Below are 22,557 nucleotides of genomic sequence, written 5' to 3'. Positions count from 1 at the left end.
ATTAATGAACACGACTTCTGTAAACATACTACTCCGTAAATATTGAAAAATGCATTCTCAAAAATATAGCATTTTCATTTAGAATTTATTAAAGTAAAAAATGAAATGACTAAAAATTATGACATATGCTTTACTTGAATTAATCAAAAGATTATATATATATATTATAGAATTATTCATATTATTAATATTTTTGGTTGATTTGCAAACACACATGTATATAAGTTGGAGCGTCTTTTTGACCATTATTCTCAATATGTTGGCTTGCTCTCGTCTCTACATGGTGGGCCACTTGATTGAGTTAGACGGTAAATTATATTGTGGACTGTGGATATTTTAGTACTACTGACTCAAGCACAAAGAGTCAATACTACCTCCATTGGAACTTGTTAATCACAATCTTTATGCGCTATATATATATAACTTGAATGCGGAAGCACAAATAACAATGAACCGCATGTAAATTAAATTAATCAACCAAACAATGTTCATGATTATGGATTTTTAATTAAAACAAGAATAAGGATAAAAACGTATTTGATTCCATTGGAGATATAATCTCTAGACCGAATAAATCAAGAATGATTCACCTCTCTGATCTGTATACCTTAATCACATCCTGATGATATTGAGATTGGAAAACTTAGGGCCCGTTTACTAATAGGAAATTTTCTTCAGTTTTCTGAAAATTTGGAAAATTGGAGAACAGAGAACAGAAAACATGTTTACTAGCACAATTTTCTATTTTGAAAACATGAAACAATTTTTCAGTTTGTTAGAAAACTGAAACACTATTAAAAACTGTTTTCTAAATGAAAAACAGAATCATCTATCATCTATTAGACTATTAGTCACCGTAACCACATTCTTACAATTATCTACTTACATATTTATTTATTACTATGATTACATTCATTATCATCTTCTTTTACTTATCATCATCTTCTATCTTTTATACTTGCATTACTCATTTAAACATAACTTATTTGCTTATGCTTAAAATTATACATCATTCACATTATCAAAATTAAAAATTGAAATCTATACCACGTTTTATATTTTGATTGAACTTAACTGATTATTGGTTCAGATATTTTTAATTATGTTATATTAGATACAAGTTTGGTTCAAATATCGGATATCAAAATTTTACATATATTATTATATTAGAATTCAAAATAAAAATTATATATTATATACATGTCATTCAAATGAATATATCAAAAAATATTTTAAATATTAGCTCAAAAAAAATATTATCTAAACTAAATTTTATGTGAACTTAACACGTTATTAGTTATGTTATATACAAAAATAAATAAATTTGGTTCGGATATCAAATGTAAAAATTTTACATATATTGGACTTAAAAGTGAAAATTATATTTATTCTATTTAAACTAAATATATTTTCAAATATTTTAAATATAAAGTCTAAAAATCATTCGAAATTAAACTTATGTTAATTTTATAACGTTAATCTAAAAAAATAAATTTGAAAAAATAAGTGTTAGTAAACAAGTTTTCTAAACAGAAAATAGAGAAGGGAAAACTGAGGATGAAAACTAAAAAATTAAACAACAGAAAACAGAAAATAGTTTTCTGTTAGTAAATATGCAGCCCTTACAGACTTGAAAACCTTATTATCCCTAGAGTTTTCCTGGGTAATGTGAATAGAAAACTTCCTTTTAGGAATAGAAATCTCTTTAGGAACGTGAAACGTCCTTTTAGGAAACCCGTAACCTTTTCCAACATGCATTTTTAACTCTTATAAACTTAAATTTAAACAGAATGAGAGGGAGAGAATTTCACCAAGTAATTCTGCCTTTATACATCACTAATTATCACTGTAAGTCCCTGACAGAGTAATTGGGCAAGCAGCACCGGCTCGAACCACAAGCACTGACCCGAAAGAAGACAAACGGCCACTAGTTACGCAAGGACTGCACATTGAAGAGAAGAGTTATTATCAACGGCTCCACTATCATACATTGAAGGCTCACCATCATGCTTTCCGTTACAACTCATAAAAGAGGAGTCGTTGCACCTGGAGTATAAGTGGTAGGCATGTTGTAGAATGTGGGGGAGGCAAATTCTTGTACTCAGATAATACTATACTTTATTAAATATTTGTAACACCCCAATTTTCACATCTTGGATTTATTACAAAATCCTTAAAATATAATACATTGCGGAAGCGTCTAACCAGCAGAAAACTGGGTGTTACCGCCACGCTTAGGTATCTTTCCTATACCTAAACGCTAAGGCTAAACTTACAACCTCAAATAACCATATCAATATCCAGATATGTACATATGGAAATAATCCTTCCAGAGTGTCTATTCTAGGATAGAGTAATCTTCAACCTCGACTCCCATCCTATTCAGAGCTCATCGGCCATAGGGGCCCACGCTAGACTGCATCTAATAAATGACACAACAAAGTGTAGTTAGCGCGACGGCTAAGTAAGGATATCCATGATCACTCGAAAATAAACAAAGGTTTTCGAAACCACAATTAGTAATACAATAAGGTAAGGTAAACGTTACCCAGCAATCGCAGTCTACCTGCAAGCAGTCTAACAACAAGCAAATTTCGCATTACATCAGTAATTTCGGCACATAACACAGCCATTAATTCACCCGTGGGGTACACAACGCCCACACAACTGTTAGGACACCCGACAGTTAGCTCTCGCACATCACCCGTGGGGTACACAACTCCCACCATTAATTCACAGGTGGGGTACACAACACATCCACCTTTAATTCACAAGTGGGGTACACAACACATCCACTTTTTAATTCTCACGTGGGGTACACAACACATCCACGTTTAATTCACACGTGGGGTACACAACACATCCACGNTTTTTTTTTTTGTTTTTTTTTGTTTTTATTTTTGGTTTGTTTGTTTGTTTGTTTTTTGGAAGAAAATAGAAGAGATATATTAAGCACCATCCAAAATAAGGTCATTACAAAGGAAAGGTGAGGATTAAAGAACCACTCTACGCAGTCTGACTGAGAAAGAGATTCCTGGGCAATTCTATTCGTAGACCACTTAACAAAATAGATATTCACTTGCAAAAGTTGACTTATAATAGCAAAAGATCAAAGGAGGACACACACTAAGAGCATTAAGATTCTGGACAACAAGAAGTGCTTATGTTTCAACTTGGACCTGATTGAAACAATGGAGTTTAAGCCAACTTATAGCTTCTCGAACTATCATTGTTTCTGCTTCTCTTAGAGTAAAAAAACCTCTACACGGCAAACACTCTGCTGCAATAAATGAACGGTATCATCTCTAAGCACCCATCTAAACCCCATATTATTATTAGCCACTTCCAAAGCTATATCAATATTGAGTTTTGTCTATCTAGAATGAGGTTTCTCTCATTTCACCATAGGGTTAGGCGTTATTGGCACCTCAAGGAATTGGCCCACAACCACTACTTTCTAAGCTTGAAGATATTATACTCACTCTTTTTGCAATAAGCATTACATTGGTAGTTCAATTGTTCCATACAATGTCATTTCTAGCTTTCCATAAACTCCAGCAATACATCACAAAAGTGCATATATAATCGTTATGCGAAATATTGAGAGTTCTATCCACCCAATCTACAAATGAAATCATATTAGTTGGAGGATATGGTGATTGAAAAAGCTCCAAGTTGTCTTTGCAATTTGACATTCTACCAAGACATGCATAATTAACTCCTTGCCCTACCTGTATAGCTGACCAGAAGAATGTCTTGACCCTTAGAGGCAACTTTAATTTCCAGAAAATAGCCCATTTGGTAGCATCGAACTGTGGCAATTCACCAACCAAGGCTCTATAGCAACTCTTCACCAAGAAGTTCCCATTATCATTATTGGTCCATATTTACTTATCGTATCTTGCTTCAACAAAAAGGGAGATACTTAAGATCATATTGACATCTTTTTGTGTAAAAATGTCTTGTATTACCTCCTTGTCCATTCCTTAACATTTGTTTTTAGAAGAGATGCAATTGACTCATACTCAAGATATAAGAAATGGTTTGTCTCCATTTGATGAGGGATCTATCTATCTCTCCATATAGAAATGGAATCACCATCCCCATCCTCTATCTAGTACACCTTTGGATTATGTCCTTAGTCTAAAATAGGCTGCTCCAAATAAAGGATGTGTTGTTTCCCATGTTGGCAACAAGAAAAGAAGAAGTAGGAAAATAACAACATTTGAGGATTCTTGCTGTCAGAGGATGAGGGTTATTGACGATCTTCCAATCCTGTTTACTCTAGGAATGTTAAATTCCATTAACTTACGAAAACCCAATATCCCCCCTCCAATTTTTTATTTTTTTTTGGAGTACACAGTTTATGCCACGACTTCCACCTAATTTCTCTGCTACCTCTATTGTCCCCTCCCCACTAGTAAGTATTCATTGCTACCTCTATTGTCCCCTCCCCACTAGTAAGTATTCATCACTACCTTTACTTCCTTCACACTGCTCACAGGAACAAGAAAAACACCCATTGCATAGGTGGAATCACTTGTATCACATTTTTAGTAAATTTTCTCTCCCCGACTTTAGACAGAAATCTATGGTTCCAACTTTGTATTCAATTAACATTTTTTTTATGAATCCCAATATCTCCCTCTTGTTACACCCCACCAATGAAGGTAATCCTAGATAGTTCCTAGAGTTACCCTCCCTTATAATCTCAATAATATTACTCACCAACCCTCTCATATCATTTGGAACATTAAGACTAAAAGTAACAATAGACTTATCTGTTTTAAAAAAAAAAAACAATAGACTTATCAAAGTTAAATAGACTGATGCCCAATAGCAGTAGTATAAACATCAATAATAGCTTTGAAATTATAGGCTTCATGGGAGTTAACCTTGAATGAAAAAGAAACAACTATCATATGCGAAACGACGATGAGTAACCTTAGGGGAATTTCTAGCTACGACAACTCCATGCAAGTTTCCTCTACCTCCAGCTTTCTCAATCAACTTAATCCTTATGCAACCAAGATGAATATGTACGGGGACAATGGATCACCTTGTCGCAATCCTCTTTGAGGAGTGATATGGCCTGCTTTGGTTCCATTATCTAGGATAGTAAACTTAATAGTGGTTGCACACTCTATCACCAGGTTGACCTAGTGGGAACAAAATCTCATTCTAAGCATTATAACCTTCAAAAAGTTCCATTTGACATGACTTTAGGCTTAACTCATGTCCACCTTGCAATGAACGAAACCCTCATTGCCTTGCCTTTTCCGTTTAAAGAAATGATGAGTTTCAAAGGCAACCAAAACATTATCTAATATCACACTACCATGAACAAAAGCACCCTGGTGTTATGAAATCAGGTTATTCAGGAGATGTTTGAGTTTGTTAGTTAAGATTTTGGCCAAAATCTTGTAAATGACATTACACAATGCAATTGACCTCAAGTTACCCATACATTCATGCATAGACTTCTTAGGAATAAAAAAGATTTGCATAGAGTTCAAGCCATGGGGTAAGTGGCAATTCAGAAGAAACCTATTACACGTGTTAACATTATCCTGCCCTAAAACATTTAGTATACTTATAAGAAACATGGATAGAGTCCATCCAAACTGGGTATTTGTCAAGGTGTACATTAAAAACTGCACGCTTAGCTTCCTCATTAACAATAGTTATGATGAAGCTTCTATTTTGTTGCTCAGTGATAATGGTGCAAAAACAATCCAACACAGGTTCCATGTTTCCAAGTTTAGTAGTAAACATCTCTATGAAATAAGAGACCATGCATTAACTTTGATAGTTTTGAACCTTTGTTCACCCAAATGCATTATAATTTTTTAGCTTAACCACTCGGTTATTCCTCCCCCATTTTCGCACCGAATTCTGAAAGAACTTTGAATTGATATCCCCTCCCTCATACTAGAAGATTTCCTCCCTCTATTTCCAATATCTATATTGTTGGTCATGAAGCCAAATACAATTTCTTTGAGCTTCAACAAATGGTTGAACACCCTAGGTATCATACCTGGACTTGAGAGTTTGCATTTGATTCATACAAGCGTCAATCTAAGGCTGGAAATTCTTTGCAAGACTCCTACCCCAATTTCACGGTTCTTGACCACAAATGTCAAGCTTATGAGATATATAGCAACATTCCACTCGTGAATTCCCAACAATTTAACCACAATTTCCCTACATTGTCTTTCCCTTAACAAAATATTTTTGAATTTGAACATTTTCTTTGTTTTGGTACGCGACACCGGAATTGGCCACACTGCCAATGGAAGATGATCACTAGTTCACTACTTGGGGCTTCAAAAGAAATAGCCTTAGCTTTCTCGAATAACTCAACCCAAGAATTTGAGATTATGATTCAATCAAGTTTTTTCCTTACCCATGTCGTGGTTCCCCTTCCTCTTTCCCAGTTAAACTGATTTTCGGCAAATTCCAAATCCTTAAACCATGGCTCAAATAGCTTCGTTTGAATCCTCTACACAACAACTGATGTGTGTGGATAAATTCCAAGTTTCTCTTTTGGGCGCATTAGGTCATTGAAATCACCCATTATAATCTGAGGGAGTGAATTGAAGGTGGAAAGGTGCTTCAATAATTGCCAAGAATCCCTTCGTCTGCTGCGTTTTGGATATCCATAAAATCTAATAAAACTTTAGGGGGAGTTATTGTCGTTCAAAACCATCATGGCGTCAATATTATTTGTTGAGAACCCGATGATGTTTACCTTTGTATCATCGTTCTATAGAAGGGCAAGACCTCCGCTTAGGGATGGCAATGGGTCGGGTGTGGGTCGGGGAGAGCTACATCCATCACCCGACCCACCTTACATTTTCTCCACCCACCCCCACCCCCAACTCGCATCTGGTCAACTTTTTCAAAACCCACACCCACCCCATCGGGTGTGGATGCCCACCGCGAGTACCCACCACTTATCAACTTATTATTATTTTTTCAAAAAATAATATTTAATTACTTACACATAATAAAATAATAAACTTCATTAGTTATACTAAAACATAAAATAATAGAAATATTTCAATATAATAACTAAATTGTTAATTTTTAAAAATAAACTAAGTAGTTTAGATGTAAAAATAGTAAATTGTTACCCAAAGTTATTGAAACTTTTATAATTAACTATATACTAGTACTACTAATTTTACTATTATATATATACACACATATAGTGGGTCGGGTGGGGTTCTAGGCGGGTTTTGTATGTAGAACCCGAATCCAACCCGACCCACCGCGGATTTACTTTTTTAAGACCCACCCCCGACCCACAACCCACTACCACCCAAAAAAACCCAATCCATGCGGGGTGGATTCGGATGGATATCCGCGGGGCAGATTGAAATTGCCATCCCTACCTCCGCTCCTACCATGATAGTCCACGGTTAAGAGATTAGAAAAGTCAAATACTGAAAATCCATTTTTAAGTAGTATGCCTAAAAATGAACCTCTAGTACACTAAAAATGAAACTTATGACAATAATTTATCTTACAAGGTGAACCGTAGTCCATGGTATAATGATTGGAATCCGACCTAGCGGGCTTGAGCTGGGCCTTCTAATAGGTTACTCTCTGGAGGTATTGGGCCTATGGCAAATTATTGCATGGACCAAAAATAAAAAGTACATTATTTTTATACTGAAGGTACATTATTTTTGTACTGTAGGTACATTATTTGACAGTATATATCAGATAATGTACCTTCAGTACAAAAATAATGTACCCTAAAATAATGTGCCTACAATGTAAAAATAATGTACCTTCAGTACAAAAATAATGTACTTTTTATTTTTGATCCACACAGCTATGTGAACCATGGTCCATGCAATAATGATTGTGGACCTATTGCGCAATGCTTGACATATTGAAATCCAGAAGGTCCAACAAAGCCCAATTAAAAGTAGAAGTTAATTAAACGTTCCTAAACCCTGATTAACACTTAACAGTGTGGTGTTTCAGGTTTCGACTTTACGACGCCGTAAATCATTCTCTTGCATTTCTAATTTCTAACAGACCCGAAAAAGACACCCTCGCAGCTCGCTGACACAGAGAGATGAAGAAACCGGCAGGATCGGAGAAGAAGAGGGTCCGGCGATCCTCCGGTTTGGCATCCAACGGTTCTAATCCCGCCGCCGATATACCTTCTAAGGTAAATAGTCAACTCTCTTCTCCCGGCGATGCTTGTGCATATGTGTGTTTCATATCAATGGATTCAATGCTGAGTTCTTTTCAGTTTACTTCTTTGATTTGATTTAAGATGAATTTATTGATTGATATTTATTGCACTCCATTTTCTCAAGATGATCTACGAAAATGGAGGTAATTTGTTTTTTTTTTTTTTGGGTGTTCTCTTTTTATACTTGAAAAATATTGGTATGTATTGAATTCAATAAGCGTTGGACAATAGGCATATTGGTTATTTCAATGCAATTTACTCTGAAATGGTTTATTGCTTTTAATTCTTTGAATATGATAGAGGCAAATCTCTTAACAAATTTAAGCATACTAATAAGTTTTAAGTCTTTGTGAATTGTGAGTAGGAAATATTATGACTTCAAGGGTCAAATTATGTCAGTATAAAGAGGAGTAGACTGTTTGTATGGGGTGCTCTATTAGGTATGCCTACTGCCTACATGTATGTTTTTTGTTAAGTTGACTTCTCTATACTCTTTAAAGATGTTGCCTAGAATCTGAGACTAGCCATTGAAATTATTTCTAGAGTGTAGGAAGGAAAATCTGACCTCAGGAAAAAACTCATTTAGTATGTTATTTTTCCTTTTATTTTGCATCTTAGGGTGTAACGAAAAAACAATCTTTTTGAGAACTGTGCAGATAGGCTTTCTTATGGCATGAACATCAAAATATGTGAGAAACTGAAAATGCTTGCTGTTGCCATTTGAGGGCTGATACAGTTTTACATATAATTAACTGCTTATTAATTACAAACTTGACACGACAGTTTTATAGATGCTAGATTTATTTCTTTGCTCACTGACTGTGTCTGAGAGAATTTAGGACTTTAATGCTATGTTTCTTTTTAAATTTACTGATATTGATTCTCACCTAATCAGATTGAATGGAATTAAAATGTGAATACCTTTTGGTGGTGCCAAAATCTGCAAAAGATTGTCGATAAGTCAGTAAGCCTATTTGTAAAAATAAATAAAATGGAATCCAGCTGACTTCCTTTTGCTCTATGTGGCTGTTGTAGATGGAAGAGAATTTCTACCTGTTTAGTTTGGAAAATCTTTTTCCACTCTAAAACTTCATTTTCCCACTTTTGCGTTCTCCAAATGGAAAAATACTGCTTCTAAATGAGCATAAAAAACTGGTGGAGTGGAAATTCAACCGTGCTTTCCATTTTGTAAAACAACCTTGTTTCCAAAACTTGGAAAATTGTTTTCCATTTTCACTTTGGAGAACAAAATGCACTTGAAGACAATCTCCATTATTCAGGTTTTTTTTTTTTTTTTTTTTTTTTTTTTTTTTTTTTTCCAGAAAAATACCATTTAGTGAACAGGCTGTCTCAACTGGAATTTAATTATTCAAAGTTTAGCTGCTGAATATGGATCCTACCTTACCTTATTGGTGGTTTTATTAAGTTAAAAGACTAAAGAACATGCATCTTTTTATGTGCTATTACTGATATTTTCACCATATCTAGTTATTGGTTTACTGCTTGGAATTGTTCCCGGGGGGTTATTTCATATTATTATTGTATACTTTCCCATACTGCGCTCATTGTTTTTCTGTTATAAATCTGAGTTCCAGAAACAAGCTACAAAGAAGGATGTTTTTCAGTCATTTGCTGAGAAAGTAAGAGATCACAAGGACTTGGAGTCTAGATGGGCTGTCCTACAGGAAACTCGAGTTGAGTATTTTAGAGGAAAGGATTTTGTAAGCTTTATGCGAAATCATCCAGAGCTTAAAGACGTACTAGATTCAGATAAAAATTTGGAAACTGAAGATATTGCCGATGCTCTTCTTAGAAGAAATCTTCTACTGCGTTGTGACCGTGTAGTAAAAACTGTTCGACCTGGGAAGAGAAAGTTGTCTACTTGGCCTGCACACTTGGAGATATACCATGTAAGTGTTTTTCTGCACCCAGATCATCATTTTCCCTTCTTGACTTGTGTACTATAATAATGTAATACATACACAGTCAGCTCTGTGGTAAGCCCTCCAACTTTCATTTTAAATTATGCATTTTCCTCATTTCTTATGCCGGAGTCAGTGAATCACGTGATGTTAAAAAGCTACTTAATTTATAAATTGATATAAGTATGTTCTATTATTTTATTTAAAAATAAAGAAGAAAAGTAACTATATGTACATCCAATCTAGATAAGGGGCTGGGCATATCATCTAGTTTTTGATGATTTGAAGCTGAGAATATGGATGAACCCCTAGGAAGTCCTTGTTTTGCATCCCTTTGTTATTTGGTAATATTTGCATATCATTTTGTTTAGATTCTTTGTTTTCTATGTTGTTTTGAATTATATGCAGGTTGGTCCCATTTTATTTTGACTGTATATGTTGTATCCCCCCATTTAGGATATCATTCTTCTTGTAATTTTTGTCATTTTGTAGTTATGATTTCTCCCCCTGATTTATGTATGCAGGATCAAGTGTTTTCTGAAAATGATGCCTTTTTTGCATGGACATTTGTGAGACGAAGGCCTCTCTGGCAAACACTTCTCTCATTTTCTTGGCCAGTTCTGACACTAGCAATCTGCTTATTTCCTGTGTATCCCCATCGGTGCAAGCTGCTTATACTTTACTCGTGCGCGGGTCTCCTCCTTCTCATACTTAGCCTTCTTTTGTGTAAGTTATCTGGTGCTTACATGTATGTTTCCATTGTAAGATATACAAGCGATTCTGCATAAATATACAAGAACTACATGGGTATTATATTACCGTCTCAAAATTACTTCATGCATCTAAATATTGTGGCTTGGGGCATTTCCCTTGCAATAAAATGATTGAAAGAAAAATCTTCCAGAGGCTGGTTGCATTCTGCTGTCTTTGAGAAAAGAAATTCTGCTTTCAATCTGTAGAACATCAAATTTCAACTTTTGGATTCATTGACCATAATTTTTGTTGGAAATTGAGAAATTGCTCCTATAAGTTTTGGAAGTTGTTGTAAGTATGTGCATTTGGGTTTTTGTCTAGCCTTCTTTTTGTGAATACAAGAAATTGAGAAACATTCCGTATTTTGCAGTGAGAGCTCTAGTTTTTGGTACTATATGGATTCTTCTTGGGAAGCGTGTCTGGATTTTCCCCAACATCCTAGCTGAGGAAGCAACTCTTGAAGATCTATTCCAGTTTTGGCCCAAGAAGGACGAGGAGGAGCCACCTAAGTGGACTGCAAGGCTTTTCTATGCAATTGTAGCTGTGCTTGTTATATTGCTTCTGAGGCATCATGCTCCTAATGAGGCTGCAAGAGCCAGGTATGTTGACACTTGTGTGTGTGTGTGTGCGCGCGCATTTGTGTATGTGAAAATTAAGGATACCATATAAGAGAAAAAGTAGATACAGAGAAGGCAAAGGAAGATATAAAGAATAAATCCATAGAAGTTTTTGTTCTTACCTTTGATAACTATGCATAGTTGAATATTGGGAAAATGAAATATTTGATCTTTGAGTTATATCTTAGGTATAGACTCAGTTCCTTAGTTATTATCATGTCTACTTCTGGTCCTTCAATTCAATTATTTGTGAAGTGACGGTTTTGGTATTTTTTGTTAATATTCTGCAAGATTTGGACAAAATCAATAAAAAGCTTAAATGACATGGGTAAATGTGAAAAATTGATTTCCTTCTCCTTATATGAGATAGACATTCATAGTGTTTCAGTAAGTTTATTTGATGAACTTTGAGTTCCAAAATTAAGAGCCCTATATAGGAGTTTGAATTTTTTATTTTTTAAATCAAATAAACTTATTGGAGGACTAGGAACGTCTATCTCATTCATACAAGGAGAAAAAGAGGAAATCAACTTTTCATGTTTACTCGTCATTTATCTCTAATGGAATATTAATGAAAAGAACCAAAACCGAATAAGTATAGGCACAATAATAAGCAAGGGATTGCAATCAAATATGGGATTTTCCCTTTAGTTGAGAAGAAGAGTAGATTTAATTATGAAATCCTGGTGTTTGCTTCAGGTATCACAAGCGGGTTTCCAATATTATTGATGATGTGCTTGAGTGGTCTCCAAGACTGGCTTTATCAGGAATGATGGAAAAGCAAGGCGTGGACCCTAATGTAACCGAAGGTAGCAAAGGAAGTCCTGAAAAGGTGGATCCCCTTGATGACATTGATGTTGATAGAGATACAAACCTTAACCAAGATGAGGATGTCGAAAATGCAGGAGATGGTGATCATGATGAGTCGTTGTAAGTGATGAGTGTTCTTAGTAAGCTAAGCTGACGGATTAAGGTTTTTCTCTCCTTGGCTTCATTTAGTTTTTCTATATATATATATATATATTGTTGACCTGTAGAACTTTTGTAACAAGATTGAGATGATGAGAATAAATGATCAATTGAAATTCTAATAGAATGCTTTCATTTCATTCCATCCATGTGTATTTGCAAATTGGATTTAACGGATGAGCTCCTTGGATTGAGACGAATCAAAGATTCACTATATAATATTATATTAGACTAGACTAGACTAGACTATCTTGGAAGCTCCAGTGATTTAATAGTTCATGGAGATTAGTTCAATCTAATAGATCTCATATACAGACTTATATATTAAATTTATTTGAAATCCAATAAGTAAATTCTCTCTTTTATCCATTGGCTATGAAAGCCCACTACTACACTCTAAAATATCTCTCCTAAACAACTACCTATTAAACTATGTTTATCTCACCAAATTCAAATGTGGATTCTATGCTCATATCAACATATTTGTAATTCTCTACTATTTCTACAATTTCAATTCTCTCTCAATAATAATAATAATAATAATAATAATAATATTATTATTATTATTATTATTATTATGCTCATGAAATTTATTATTAAAAAAGAAAAAAGTACAAATATGCTAAAAAAAAAAGTCAACAAAAAGAATGAAATTTAATATTGAAGCACCACGAAGGATTCCAATTGGCTTGAATTGCAGCCTTGCAGGGCTACATTCATCCTTAGCTCTCATTTCTCCCTCTCCTACTTCATCTTCTTCCCAAAACAGTTGTACATTACTATTTGTAATAACATAGTAGAAACCTTATGACTTGGTTAGCCCAAATATTTTGACTTTCTCATTTTGAATTTTCATGTTAAAATCATGTTTTGTCTAAACGCCAAGAAGTATAATTTTCTCAATGACAATTAGAAAGATGATAATCTCATATAGGGAAAGAGTATGGCTATATAACCAGCTTGGTTGGCGTGAGTGGTCATACAATTTTGCCCTTTAATTTGGTCCGTCTGGTACGGTCTTAAAAGTGTCTCATACAGTTAGAGCTTGCTCAGGACACCTCGTGGCCTGACAAAAAAAAAAAAAAGTACCCCTATATAAGTGAGGAATGTATTTATAGTTTGCTTTAAAGGAGAGTATTGCTTGTGTAAGAGAATCCTTACTAAAACTACTCAATATTCGATTGATAAATGATTGCATAATACAGAGTACTATATATTCTCATTTTTTACTATACTGACATGACACATCCTGATAAATTAAAAAGAAAAAATAAGCTATAATAGAAATATTACTCTATAAAAGTAGAGTTATCATTTTCTGTAAAACCTAATTCGACACATTCAAACTCCTCAACTTAAATTGTAGTTGAATGTTGATTCACTTTTCTAGGCTTGGGTTCATGCCAAGTTCCTTTTTTTTTTTTTTTGAAAAGTCATGCCAAGTTCCTCCATTATTAAAGGAAAAAAAAAATGACAGTTATCAAAAAGACAACCTGACCATCAAATCTCCACCTGATAAGTCAGGGGATTATGAGCAATAATCAAAGGCAATGAACAACATGTCAAATATATAGATTTATACAGGAGGATAAAAAAAACCAGCATAAGAATTCGAAAAAAAAAAAGAAAAAAAAAGGGAGCTTCAAGTTCTACGAAAACCATGAAACTTTGTTCAAACCTAAGACGAAATTGCACTGCATCCTACAAAATTTAAGATTCTTTCACTTACAACACACAAATATATATATAAGTTAGTTACCGCCCCCTTGAAAGAGCATCATTCATCTCCTCAGGCGAGGAGTGGAAAAGCTCAATGTAACGCCTTCCAAGAGTCATCCTATCCTTTGCCATGGCTGCTTTTGCATCCTCAGGACTGGCAAACTCCACGAATGCTTCTCCGGTTGGCCTCCCTTCTTGATTATAAGTAACATGAACCGCCGTCTCCTCTGACAAAACAAAATCTTTGAAGAATTCAATAATATCGTCCTTTCCAGCTGAAAACGGTAGTCCTCTCATCCGTAGAACACCTGTGGCAACTTCAGTCTGCTCACTCCCGTCTGATGCTTTATCCAACACTCTGTTATCACAAGTAACAGTCGTCAATACATCACTTTTTGGATGTTGCATCGGGAAACTAGTATGGGGTACCCAAAAAAAAGCATGAAACAAGTTAAGAATCTAGTCTCTCATGTTTTATCCAATAATCTGTTGTTCAAACTTCAATGCACAATTTCTAAATATTGAATTAGTACACAAAGTACAGGGGGAAACAAGCAATAACACTCTTTTTTAATGGCAAATAAATAACAGATTGATTCCCTGTATTGATTCTAAAGATTGAACTATTAGTCTTCCTTTGGAGTGCCTTTGGCTCAAGAAGACTGTTCACTTTTGATGCTTTCAAAAATTTCCAGAATAAAAGCAACAATCAGAAAACACCATGAGAGAATATTTCTTATTCCAGGGTGTCTTATGAATAATATGATTCAAGATTTTAAGGGTTTTGGTTTAAGATTGAAATCCTAACTTCTTGCAATTCTTGAAACCTGATTGTTTTGAATAATATACTATAGGGGTTTTGGTACAAGGATGAGACCCAAAACTATATTTGTAAACCAGTCTTGAATGGGTTCACCCATAAAATCACGATCATGCTTTTCAATAATAATTATGCCTTAAATTAGTCATTGCTTTAGAAGAAGGAAAAAAATGCATAAGGCATCAACCATCATAATAACCAATCATTAAAAAAAAAAAACATTGGGGCTTCTAGTCAATTGAAGAACTGAGTAGATGAAATAAATTTCTCAATAAGTTAGAACATGTATATATCAATCAAGTTCATAGTCAAATTAACAGTTTTGCCAACTCATTTGTTTTTTTTTTTTGAACATACCACTCTTAGATTTGTACAAATATAATGCCTTAGGGTGGGTCTCGTGAGACCATCTCACGAACCCTTATTCGTGAGACGGTTCGGATCAAGATGGAAATGAAATACTTATGCTATAAAATGTAATACTAATAAAAAATAAATTGTTTGTTACTTATAAGGAAACGTGTAATACTTTTGAGGAAAAATGTAATACTTTTAAGTTTTAAATCAAAATGTAATATTTAGGGGTTGAACAGTTGCTTATGAGAAAAAAATGTGATACTTTTGATAGAAATGTAATACTTTTAAATCAAAATGTAATATTAGGGATTGAAGAGTTATTTATGAGGAAAATTGTAGTAGTTATGAAAACCCAACCCGTCTCACGGATCCACATAGGAGATTTGGCCAATGCTTTAAGATTTATTTATTCTTCTTCTCCTCTTCTTATTCCTCAAGAATTTCAAACTCCAATCTTGATTCCGACTCTTATTTATACGTTATAATTTTAATAACAAAATTCGTAACTTTCAAACCTAGAGGAGAAATAGTTAAAGTATAATTCAGAAGTAAACTGGTCCAACCTTGATCCAACACTTTGATGTGAGGGAAAATTTAATAAAGAAATTAAGCAATCCATAATTTTCAAACCAAAGGGTGAAATAGTTACTAGTATAACTCATAAGCGAATCCCGACAATTCATTGAGTATTAGCAAAAGTAGTTGCACTATAAAGGAATGAACTTATATCATTTTTTAAGAAGATATAGTGATAACTATTAAATAAAAACTGACAATTGCTTAATAGAAAAACAAAAATTGTCACCTGCACTTGGAAGTTGCTTCCTCCAACTCCTCATGAGATGAGGGGAAAAGCTCAATATAGCGATTCCCTATTTTCATCCTATCCTTAGCCATTGCAGCTCGTGAATCTTCTGCATTCGCAAACTCCACAAATGCTTCTCCAGTTGGCCTCCCCTCCGAATAAGCAGCTATATGAATTGAGTTTTCTGCAAGTACAAAATCTTTGAAGAAATCCACAATATCTTCCATTTTAGCTGAGAAAGGCAGTCCCCTCAACCGTAATACTCCAGTATGTTCTGCTAAGTCTCTCCCATCTTCAGAGGATCGTGCCCTCGCAGTTGAGCCACCACGAGAATCTGAAAGCTCATTTGCTATAGCCCTATAATATTCTTGCTTCTTGCTTCTGAAAACCTCAACATATCTTCTGCCAATATTCTGCCTATTCCTCTGAAGTGCAAAATCAACTTGAAGAGGATATCCCAGAACACAATAAGCTTCCCCTGTAAACTTTCCACCCTTGTGGACAAGAAGCACATCAACTACATCCAAGCCATGCAAGAACTCCACAATCTCACCCTCGGTGCACCCAAATGGAAGTCCACGAAGTCGAACAACAGAGAAAGGTGGAGGCTGGCCAATATAAGAAAAATCAGTTGGAGGGGCTGCGGGTGGAGGAAGAGCAGGAGGAGGATTATACATATAAGTAGGCCCTGGCGGAGCCGAGTAATAAGAAGGGCCCTGATCCATTATGCGTTGCCTTTTCAGGCCCATTTCCCGGGCATCAGCAGCATCAAAATATCTCCTTCATCACAATTGTAAATAAATAAATAAATAAAAACACTTCATTTCGCTACATAAACTGATGAAACCTCATTTAAGATAACAGCATCATTTAAATCTTACAAGTTACAAGTATGATATTGAAGCCTCAAGATGTTCAAAGATTGAACAAACACAAGCTCATCCCCAAACGGAATGGAATAAACAATTGAAACCCCAATTAACTAAGAAAAAATCTACTTGTTTTTCTTTTCTTTTGGAGGTTTAGAAGGTAGTCGATTTACTCCATAAACCACAATTTCACAATAATGAAAAGCTAGGAAAATTTAAAATTAAAAACATATTCAAGAATTAACATCTGGGCAAACAAACAGGGACAACTCAAGACTTACAATATCTATAGACTATAAAGCAAAATCAAGAACTATATTTCACTTTGAGAATTATTTACACGAAATGAAAGATCAAACTTTTCAATAGGAAAAAAAAAAGCCGAAATTGCTGAAATCAAAACCAGACCCAGATTGAAAATTCAATCAATAAGAGAACATATGAAGGAATTAATGGAAAAAAAAAAAAAAACACAGTAAAATCATGGACAAAAGGGAATGACGAAGAGGGTTCTTAGCAGTTACCCTCTGTTATACATTTTCTCAGCTGCAATCCTTCAATCGATCCTCGTCTTCGTTTACTCACTCTATTGGGTTTTGATGTTAATAATTTTTGTGTGCAATCATAGGGTTGTTTTCTTCGTTACTGCTTGGCTTTCTCGCAAAAGGGTTGGCGTGTTGAGACTCGAGAGCGGACCTGAGACGTAATGCTGCAGTGAAGTCGCTTTGATGAGTTTGATCTAGTCATCCACGAACGCAAATTATAAACATTCACTTTTGGTCCCTAAAGGTGTGTTTAGATTTAAAAAAACTGTTTTTTTTTTTTTTTTTTTTTTTTTTGTATTTGGTTTATTTTTTAGAAAATAAGTAAAATTTTAAATGTTGTTAAATAAAATTTTTTGACAATAGCTACGTCTTGCCTAATTTTTTTTTGTGATACAAACAGAAAATTATATATATATCGGAATAAACAAATACTATTTTATCGGAATTTTCTCTCTAGCGTGTCTAGGGTTTTGTTCTCCTCCTAGGGTTTTGCTAGGGTTTTGTCTTCTCTTTGTTTCTTTCCGGTGATCCGGTTCTTCGGTTGTTGGTTTGTGTTTGCTGGTGTTTGTTCATGGCATCGTCTACGGGAGGGGTGGCAAGACTAACGGAGCGCTGGGCGGACATGGCACTGGAGGATGACGAGCCTGCGTTCGAACCAGTCGGCGTCGAGGGTGATAGCGTTACGCTAGGAGAAAAGGAATCTTGGGCAGTCGTTAGGCGTTTCCTAACGAGTAAACTGATCAAGCTGGAGTACATGCGCCAGGTCCTAGCATCAGTTTGGCAGCCGGTGAAGGGGGTGACAGTCTCCGAAATTCAACCTAATCTTTTTCTCTTCGTGTTCTACCACGTCACGGATATGCAGCATGTTCTCTCCGAAGGTCCATGGTCCTTCGAGAATAATTCTTTGGTGTGCCGGCAGGTCGTTGATGGTGTTCTCCTGGTTGATGTGCCGTTGGATTCACTTGATATGTGGATTCAACTTCATGATCTCCCCATGGGTTATACATCGAATTCAGTCTTGGAGCAGATAGGGAACTACTTGGGCACTTTCGTTAAATGTGATGATCGTTTTGCAGGGGTGCCATGGCGTCACTTCTATCGAATTAGGGTTTCAATCCCTGTGAGTAAGCCTCTGAAGCGTCGTATGCGTCTGGTGAAGCGAGATAAGACTACATGCTGGGTGACTTTTAAGTACGAGAGGCTTCATAACTTCTGTTTCTGCTGCGGGTTACTAGGGCATTCTTATAAGTTCTGCCTCAGAGCTAGGGAATCGCCTCTAACAGTCGCGCAATATCCTTACGATGCAGGAATGAGGGCTGGTGGCATTCGTGGTCCTCAGGCAGTTGGAGAGAGTTGGTTTGTACCCGCAGATGGTCAGCCTCGGCAGTGTGATGTTGTTGAGGGCAGTGTTGTGCCTGTCGTGGTTGCTGCTGGTAATCCGGTTGATCATCGAACCAGCGAGGAGGATGTAGCGGTGGTGGCTGTCACGAAGAGGAGAAGGGAAGGGTCGGGTGGTGGTGGGAGGCGGTCGGCCACAGGGGGTGACGTTGTTATGTCAGAGGTGTCAAAAAACTTGTCTCAGGCGGGTTCTGGTCCTCAGATCCACCCGTCATCATGAGTACCCTTAGCTGGAACTGTCGTGGTTTGGGCAACCCACGTACAGTTCGCGAACTTGTAGACCTGGTGTCTACGAAAAAGCCCGATTTTGTCTTCCTCATGGAAACCAAGGTGGGGAGGATGCATGCTGAGCGTTTGCGAGTCAAACTTGGTTTTGAAGATTTATTTTATGTTGACAGTGTTGGTTTGAGTGGAGGATTGGCCTTATTGTGGAGGAAGAATAATACAGCTTCCTTACTGAGTTTTTCCAAGAATCATGTGGATGTGGAGGTGTGTATCACTAGTGTAGGAACTTGGCGCATGACTGGCTTTTATGGATTTCCAGAGCGGGGACGGAGGAACGATTCATGGGAACTATTGAGATCGCTTGCTGGTAGATCCTCTCTTCCGTGGGTGATTCTCGGTGATTTCAATGATCTCCTGTATCAGCACGAGAAGCGTGGTGGAAATCCGCACCCAGATAGCTTGTTGCATGGTTTTAGTGAGGCGATCTCTAAGTGTCGTCTAGCTCAGTTACCGTTGCATGGTTACCAGTTCACTTGGGAGCGGGGCAGGGGCACTGTGAATTGGATTGAGGAGATGCTTGACAAAGTCCTCGCGTGGGACGATTGGTGCTGCCTTCTTCCTCGGGCTTCTGTGTCTAATATCCTCACCCGCACTTCTGATCACTCTGCTCTCTTTCTTGAGCTTACAGATGTGCGGGTAAGGAATAGAAGGGTGCGCAGGAAGTTTAGATTTGAGATGGCTTGGTTGCATAATGATGGTTGTAGGCAACAGGTGGCGGGAGCTTGGGAGGAAGGGAGGAATGGTGGCTTGCTCAAGTGTATTGAGTACTGTGGTGACCGACTCCTAAGATGGGGGGGCGACCGATTTCATAAGTTTGGTAAAAAGATTAAGGCCCTCCGGGGGGAGCAATTGCAACTGAAAGGAGTTACAGACCCTCCATCTCTTGCGGAGTTCCAGCGCATTGAAACTGAGTTGTGTCGCTTGGAAGCTCAAGAAGATGCCTTTTGGAGACAGTGGGCGAAACATCACTGGTTGAGGGGCGCTGATGCAAATACAAAGTTCTTTCACAGGTATGCTTCCGCCCGGAAGAAGAAAAACACCCTCTCTAGACTAAAAAGTAATGCTGGTATATGGGAAGAAGGGGAGGGCTTGAACTCTGTTGTTTTAGATTACTTTGATCATATTTTTGCCTCGAATGCTACCACCCCAACGGATACTTTTTTCGCTTCTATTACCCCCCATGTCTCCCAGAGTCAGAATGATTTGCTTCTGAAGCCTTTCGAGGTAGAAGAGGTTAAGTCTGCCTTATTCTCTATGTTTCCAGATAAAGCACCTGGCCCAGATAGAATGAATCCTGGATTCTATCAGCAGTTCTAGGATATAGTGTGGGAAGATGTGATAGCTTTTGCGATTAACTTTTTGTCTAACTGTTCCTTCCCTGAGGGTTTAAATGATACTAATGTTGTCCTGATCCCGAAAAAGTCTACCCCAGAGTTGGTGTCTGATCTTCGCCCTATCGCTCTATGTAATGTGGTTTACAAAATCATGGCAAAGGTGGTGGCTAACAGGTTGAAACCCTTGCTAGGGGATGTTATCTCTAAATCCCAGAGCGCCTTTATTCCGGATAGGCTTATTACAGATAACATTCTTATTGCTGCAGAGGTAGGTCACTACTTGAACAGGAAACAGTGTGGTATTGCAGGCTGGGGTGCCCTGAAACTTGATATGGCGAAAGCTTATGACAGAATGGAATGGGCTTTTCTACGCAGAATGTTAGAGGCTCTGGGATTTGTGCCACAATGGGTGAACTTGATTATGTTGTGTGTCACTACTGTGACGTATAACTTTCTGGTCAATGGGGAGAACATTGGGCAAGTCACCCCATCTCAGGGCATCCGTCAGGGTGATCCACTTTCACCATACCTATTTATCATTTGTGCAGAGGGGCTCTCGTTGTTACTTCAACAGGCTGAGTCAAGGAGGGAAATTCATGGCTGCAGGGTGGCAAGAGGAGCACCTGCTATTTCACATTTATTTTTTGCAGATGACAGCCTCCTCTTTTTTAAGGCAAATAGCCAGGAAGCAGGAGTAGTCAAACAGTGCTTACAGGATTATGAGGTGATGTCAAGCCAGGTGGTAAATTATAATAAATCAAGTGTTTGCTTTAGCAGGAACACAACTATGGCAGATAGGGAGACAGTGGCTGCGGTTTTGGGTGTCACTATGGCACCGAATTTTGGGAAATATCTAGGGTTGCCCTCTTTTATTGGCCGAAATAAAAAGATGGTGTTTTCATACATTCAGGACAAGATCAGGCACAGAGTTGGTTCTTGGAATAAGAGACTGATTTCAAAGGCAAGTAAGGAAGTATTACTCAAGAGCGTGGCACAATCTATGCCCACTTTCTCTATGAGTGTTTTTTTGTTACCTGACTCTGTTTGTTTATCAATTGAGAGAACTTTGAACCGTTATTGGTGGGGTTCAGGAGACACAAAGGGTATTCATTGGAAAGCATGGAACTGGTTGTGTGTCCCTAAGAAGTTTGGGGGATTGGGTTTTAAGGACTTAAGGGCTTTCAATCGGGCTATGCTAGGTAAACAAGCCTGGAGGTTTTTGTCTAATCCACATTCCTTAGTGGCACGTCTGTATAAAGCAAGATATTTTCCAAGAACTTCTTTCATTGAGGCCTCGGTTGGTGGTTGCCCAAGTTTCTGCTGGCGAAGTATTATGGCTGCACATGATCTAATTTGTTCAGGGGTTAGGCAAAGAATTGGGAATGGAAATACTACACTGATTTGGGGACATCCTTGGCTCCCTGATAATCCTGGGCCTATGGTTCAGACTATTATGCCCCAATCTTTAGATGGTTCTTTGGTTTCAGGTCTTCTGGACCCAGCTACAAAACAGTGGGATCAGGCATTCTACGAGATATTTTTACCCCTACGGATGTGAACCGCATTCTGAGTATTCCTGTGTGTCCCGATTATGAAGATTCGTGGTTTTGGGATGGGGACCCAAGAGGATGTTACACTGTTAAAGATGGTTATAGACGAATTTGTGGCGAGATTAATAATGTTCCAGGGGATTTTGATAAATGGACTTCCCTTTGGAAGATTAAATCTCCTCCCAAATGGAGGTCTTTCCTCTGGAGAACCCTCTCTGATGTTCTCCCCATTGCACCAAATTTAATTTTAAAGAGGGTTGATGTTGATCCTACATGTCCTATGTGTGGTCAATATCATGAGAGTTTAATGCATACATTCTTATTTTGTGATTTTTCAACAAGGGTTTGGCATGCTTCTTCTATTCCAGCGCATACCTTTGGGGGGGGGGGGGGGGGGGG

The 22,557-nt window shown here is 36.9% G+C and overlaps 2 protein-coding genes across 3 annotated transcripts; one reads left to right on the top strand and one right to left on the bottom strand.

Moving 5' to 3' along the window:
• The first annotated feature begins 7,993 nt into the window (after nucleotides 1-7,993).
• Nucleotides 7,994-12,619, top strand: LOC116003574 (translocation protein SEC62-like). Its single transcript, XM_031243471.1, has 5 exons — nucleotides 7,994-8,188; nucleotides 9,811-10,125; nucleotides 10,662-10,863; nucleotides 11,261-11,489; nucleotides 12,207-12,619. Exons 1-5 carry the CDS (start codon nucleotides 8,093-8,095, stop codon nucleotides 12,439-12,441), a joined length of 1,077 nt encoding a protein of 358 aa, XP_031099331.1. The 5' UTR covers nucleotides 7,994-8,092; the 3' UTR covers nucleotides 12,442-12,619.
• Nucleotides 12,620-13,976: 1,357 nt separating this feature from the next.
• LOC116003527 (RNA-binding protein sym-2-like) lies at nucleotides 13,977-17,784 on the bottom strand. Of its 2 annotated transcripts, none has more exons than XM_031243416.1 (3): nucleotides 17,571-17,784; nucleotides 16,178-16,957; nucleotides 13,977-14,553 (listed from the first exon to the last, which is right to left on the bottom strand). In XM_031243416.1, exons 1-3 carry the CDS (start codon nucleotides 17,582-17,584, stop codon nucleotides 14,232-14,234), a joined length of 1,116 nt encoding a protein of 371 aa, XP_031099276.1. In that variant the 5' UTR covers nucleotides 17,585-17,784; the 3' UTR covers nucleotides 13,977-14,231. The 2 variants fall into 2 exon arrangements, with proteins under 2 accessions (XP_031099276.1, XP_031099277.1); XM_031243417.1 differs by having other exon boundaries at nucleotides 16,178-16,954.
• Between the last annotated feature and the right edge of the window lie 4,773 nt (nucleotides 17,785-22,557).

The sequence above is a fragment of the Ipomoea triloba genome, chromosome 14 (genome assembly GCF_003576645.1).
Source record: "Ipomoea triloba cultivar NCNSP0323 chromosome 14, ASM357664v1".
In the NCBI taxonomy this organism is placed as follows: Eukaryota; Viridiplantae; Streptophyta; class Magnoliopsida; order Solanales; family Convolvulaceae; genus Ipomoea; species Ipomoea triloba.
The sequence above is the reverse complement of the archived record's forward strand: the minus strand, read 5'-3'. Positions and strand labels throughout refer to the sequence as shown.

Excerpts from the sequence above, each read along its gene's own strand:
- LOC116003574 (XM_031243471.1), top strand. The coding sequence starts at position 8,093 with ATGAAGAAACCGGCAGGATCGGAGAAGAAGAGGGTCCGGCGATCCTCC. Across the intron at positions 10,126-10,661 it reads CACACTTGGAGATATACCAT|GATCAAGTGTTTTCTGAAAA; the intron begins GTAAGTGTTTTT and ends TTATGTATGCAG. Across the intron at positions 11,490-12,206 it reads AATGAGGCTGCAAGAGCCAG|GTATCACAAGCGGGTTTCCA; the intron begins GTATGTTGACAC and ends TGTTTGCTTCAG.
- LOC116003527 (XM_031243416.1), bottom strand. Across the intron at positions 14,554-16,177 it reads GAAGCAACTTCCAAGTGCAG|AGTGTTGGATAAAGCATCAG; the intron begins GTGACAATTTTT and ends TTGTGATAACAG.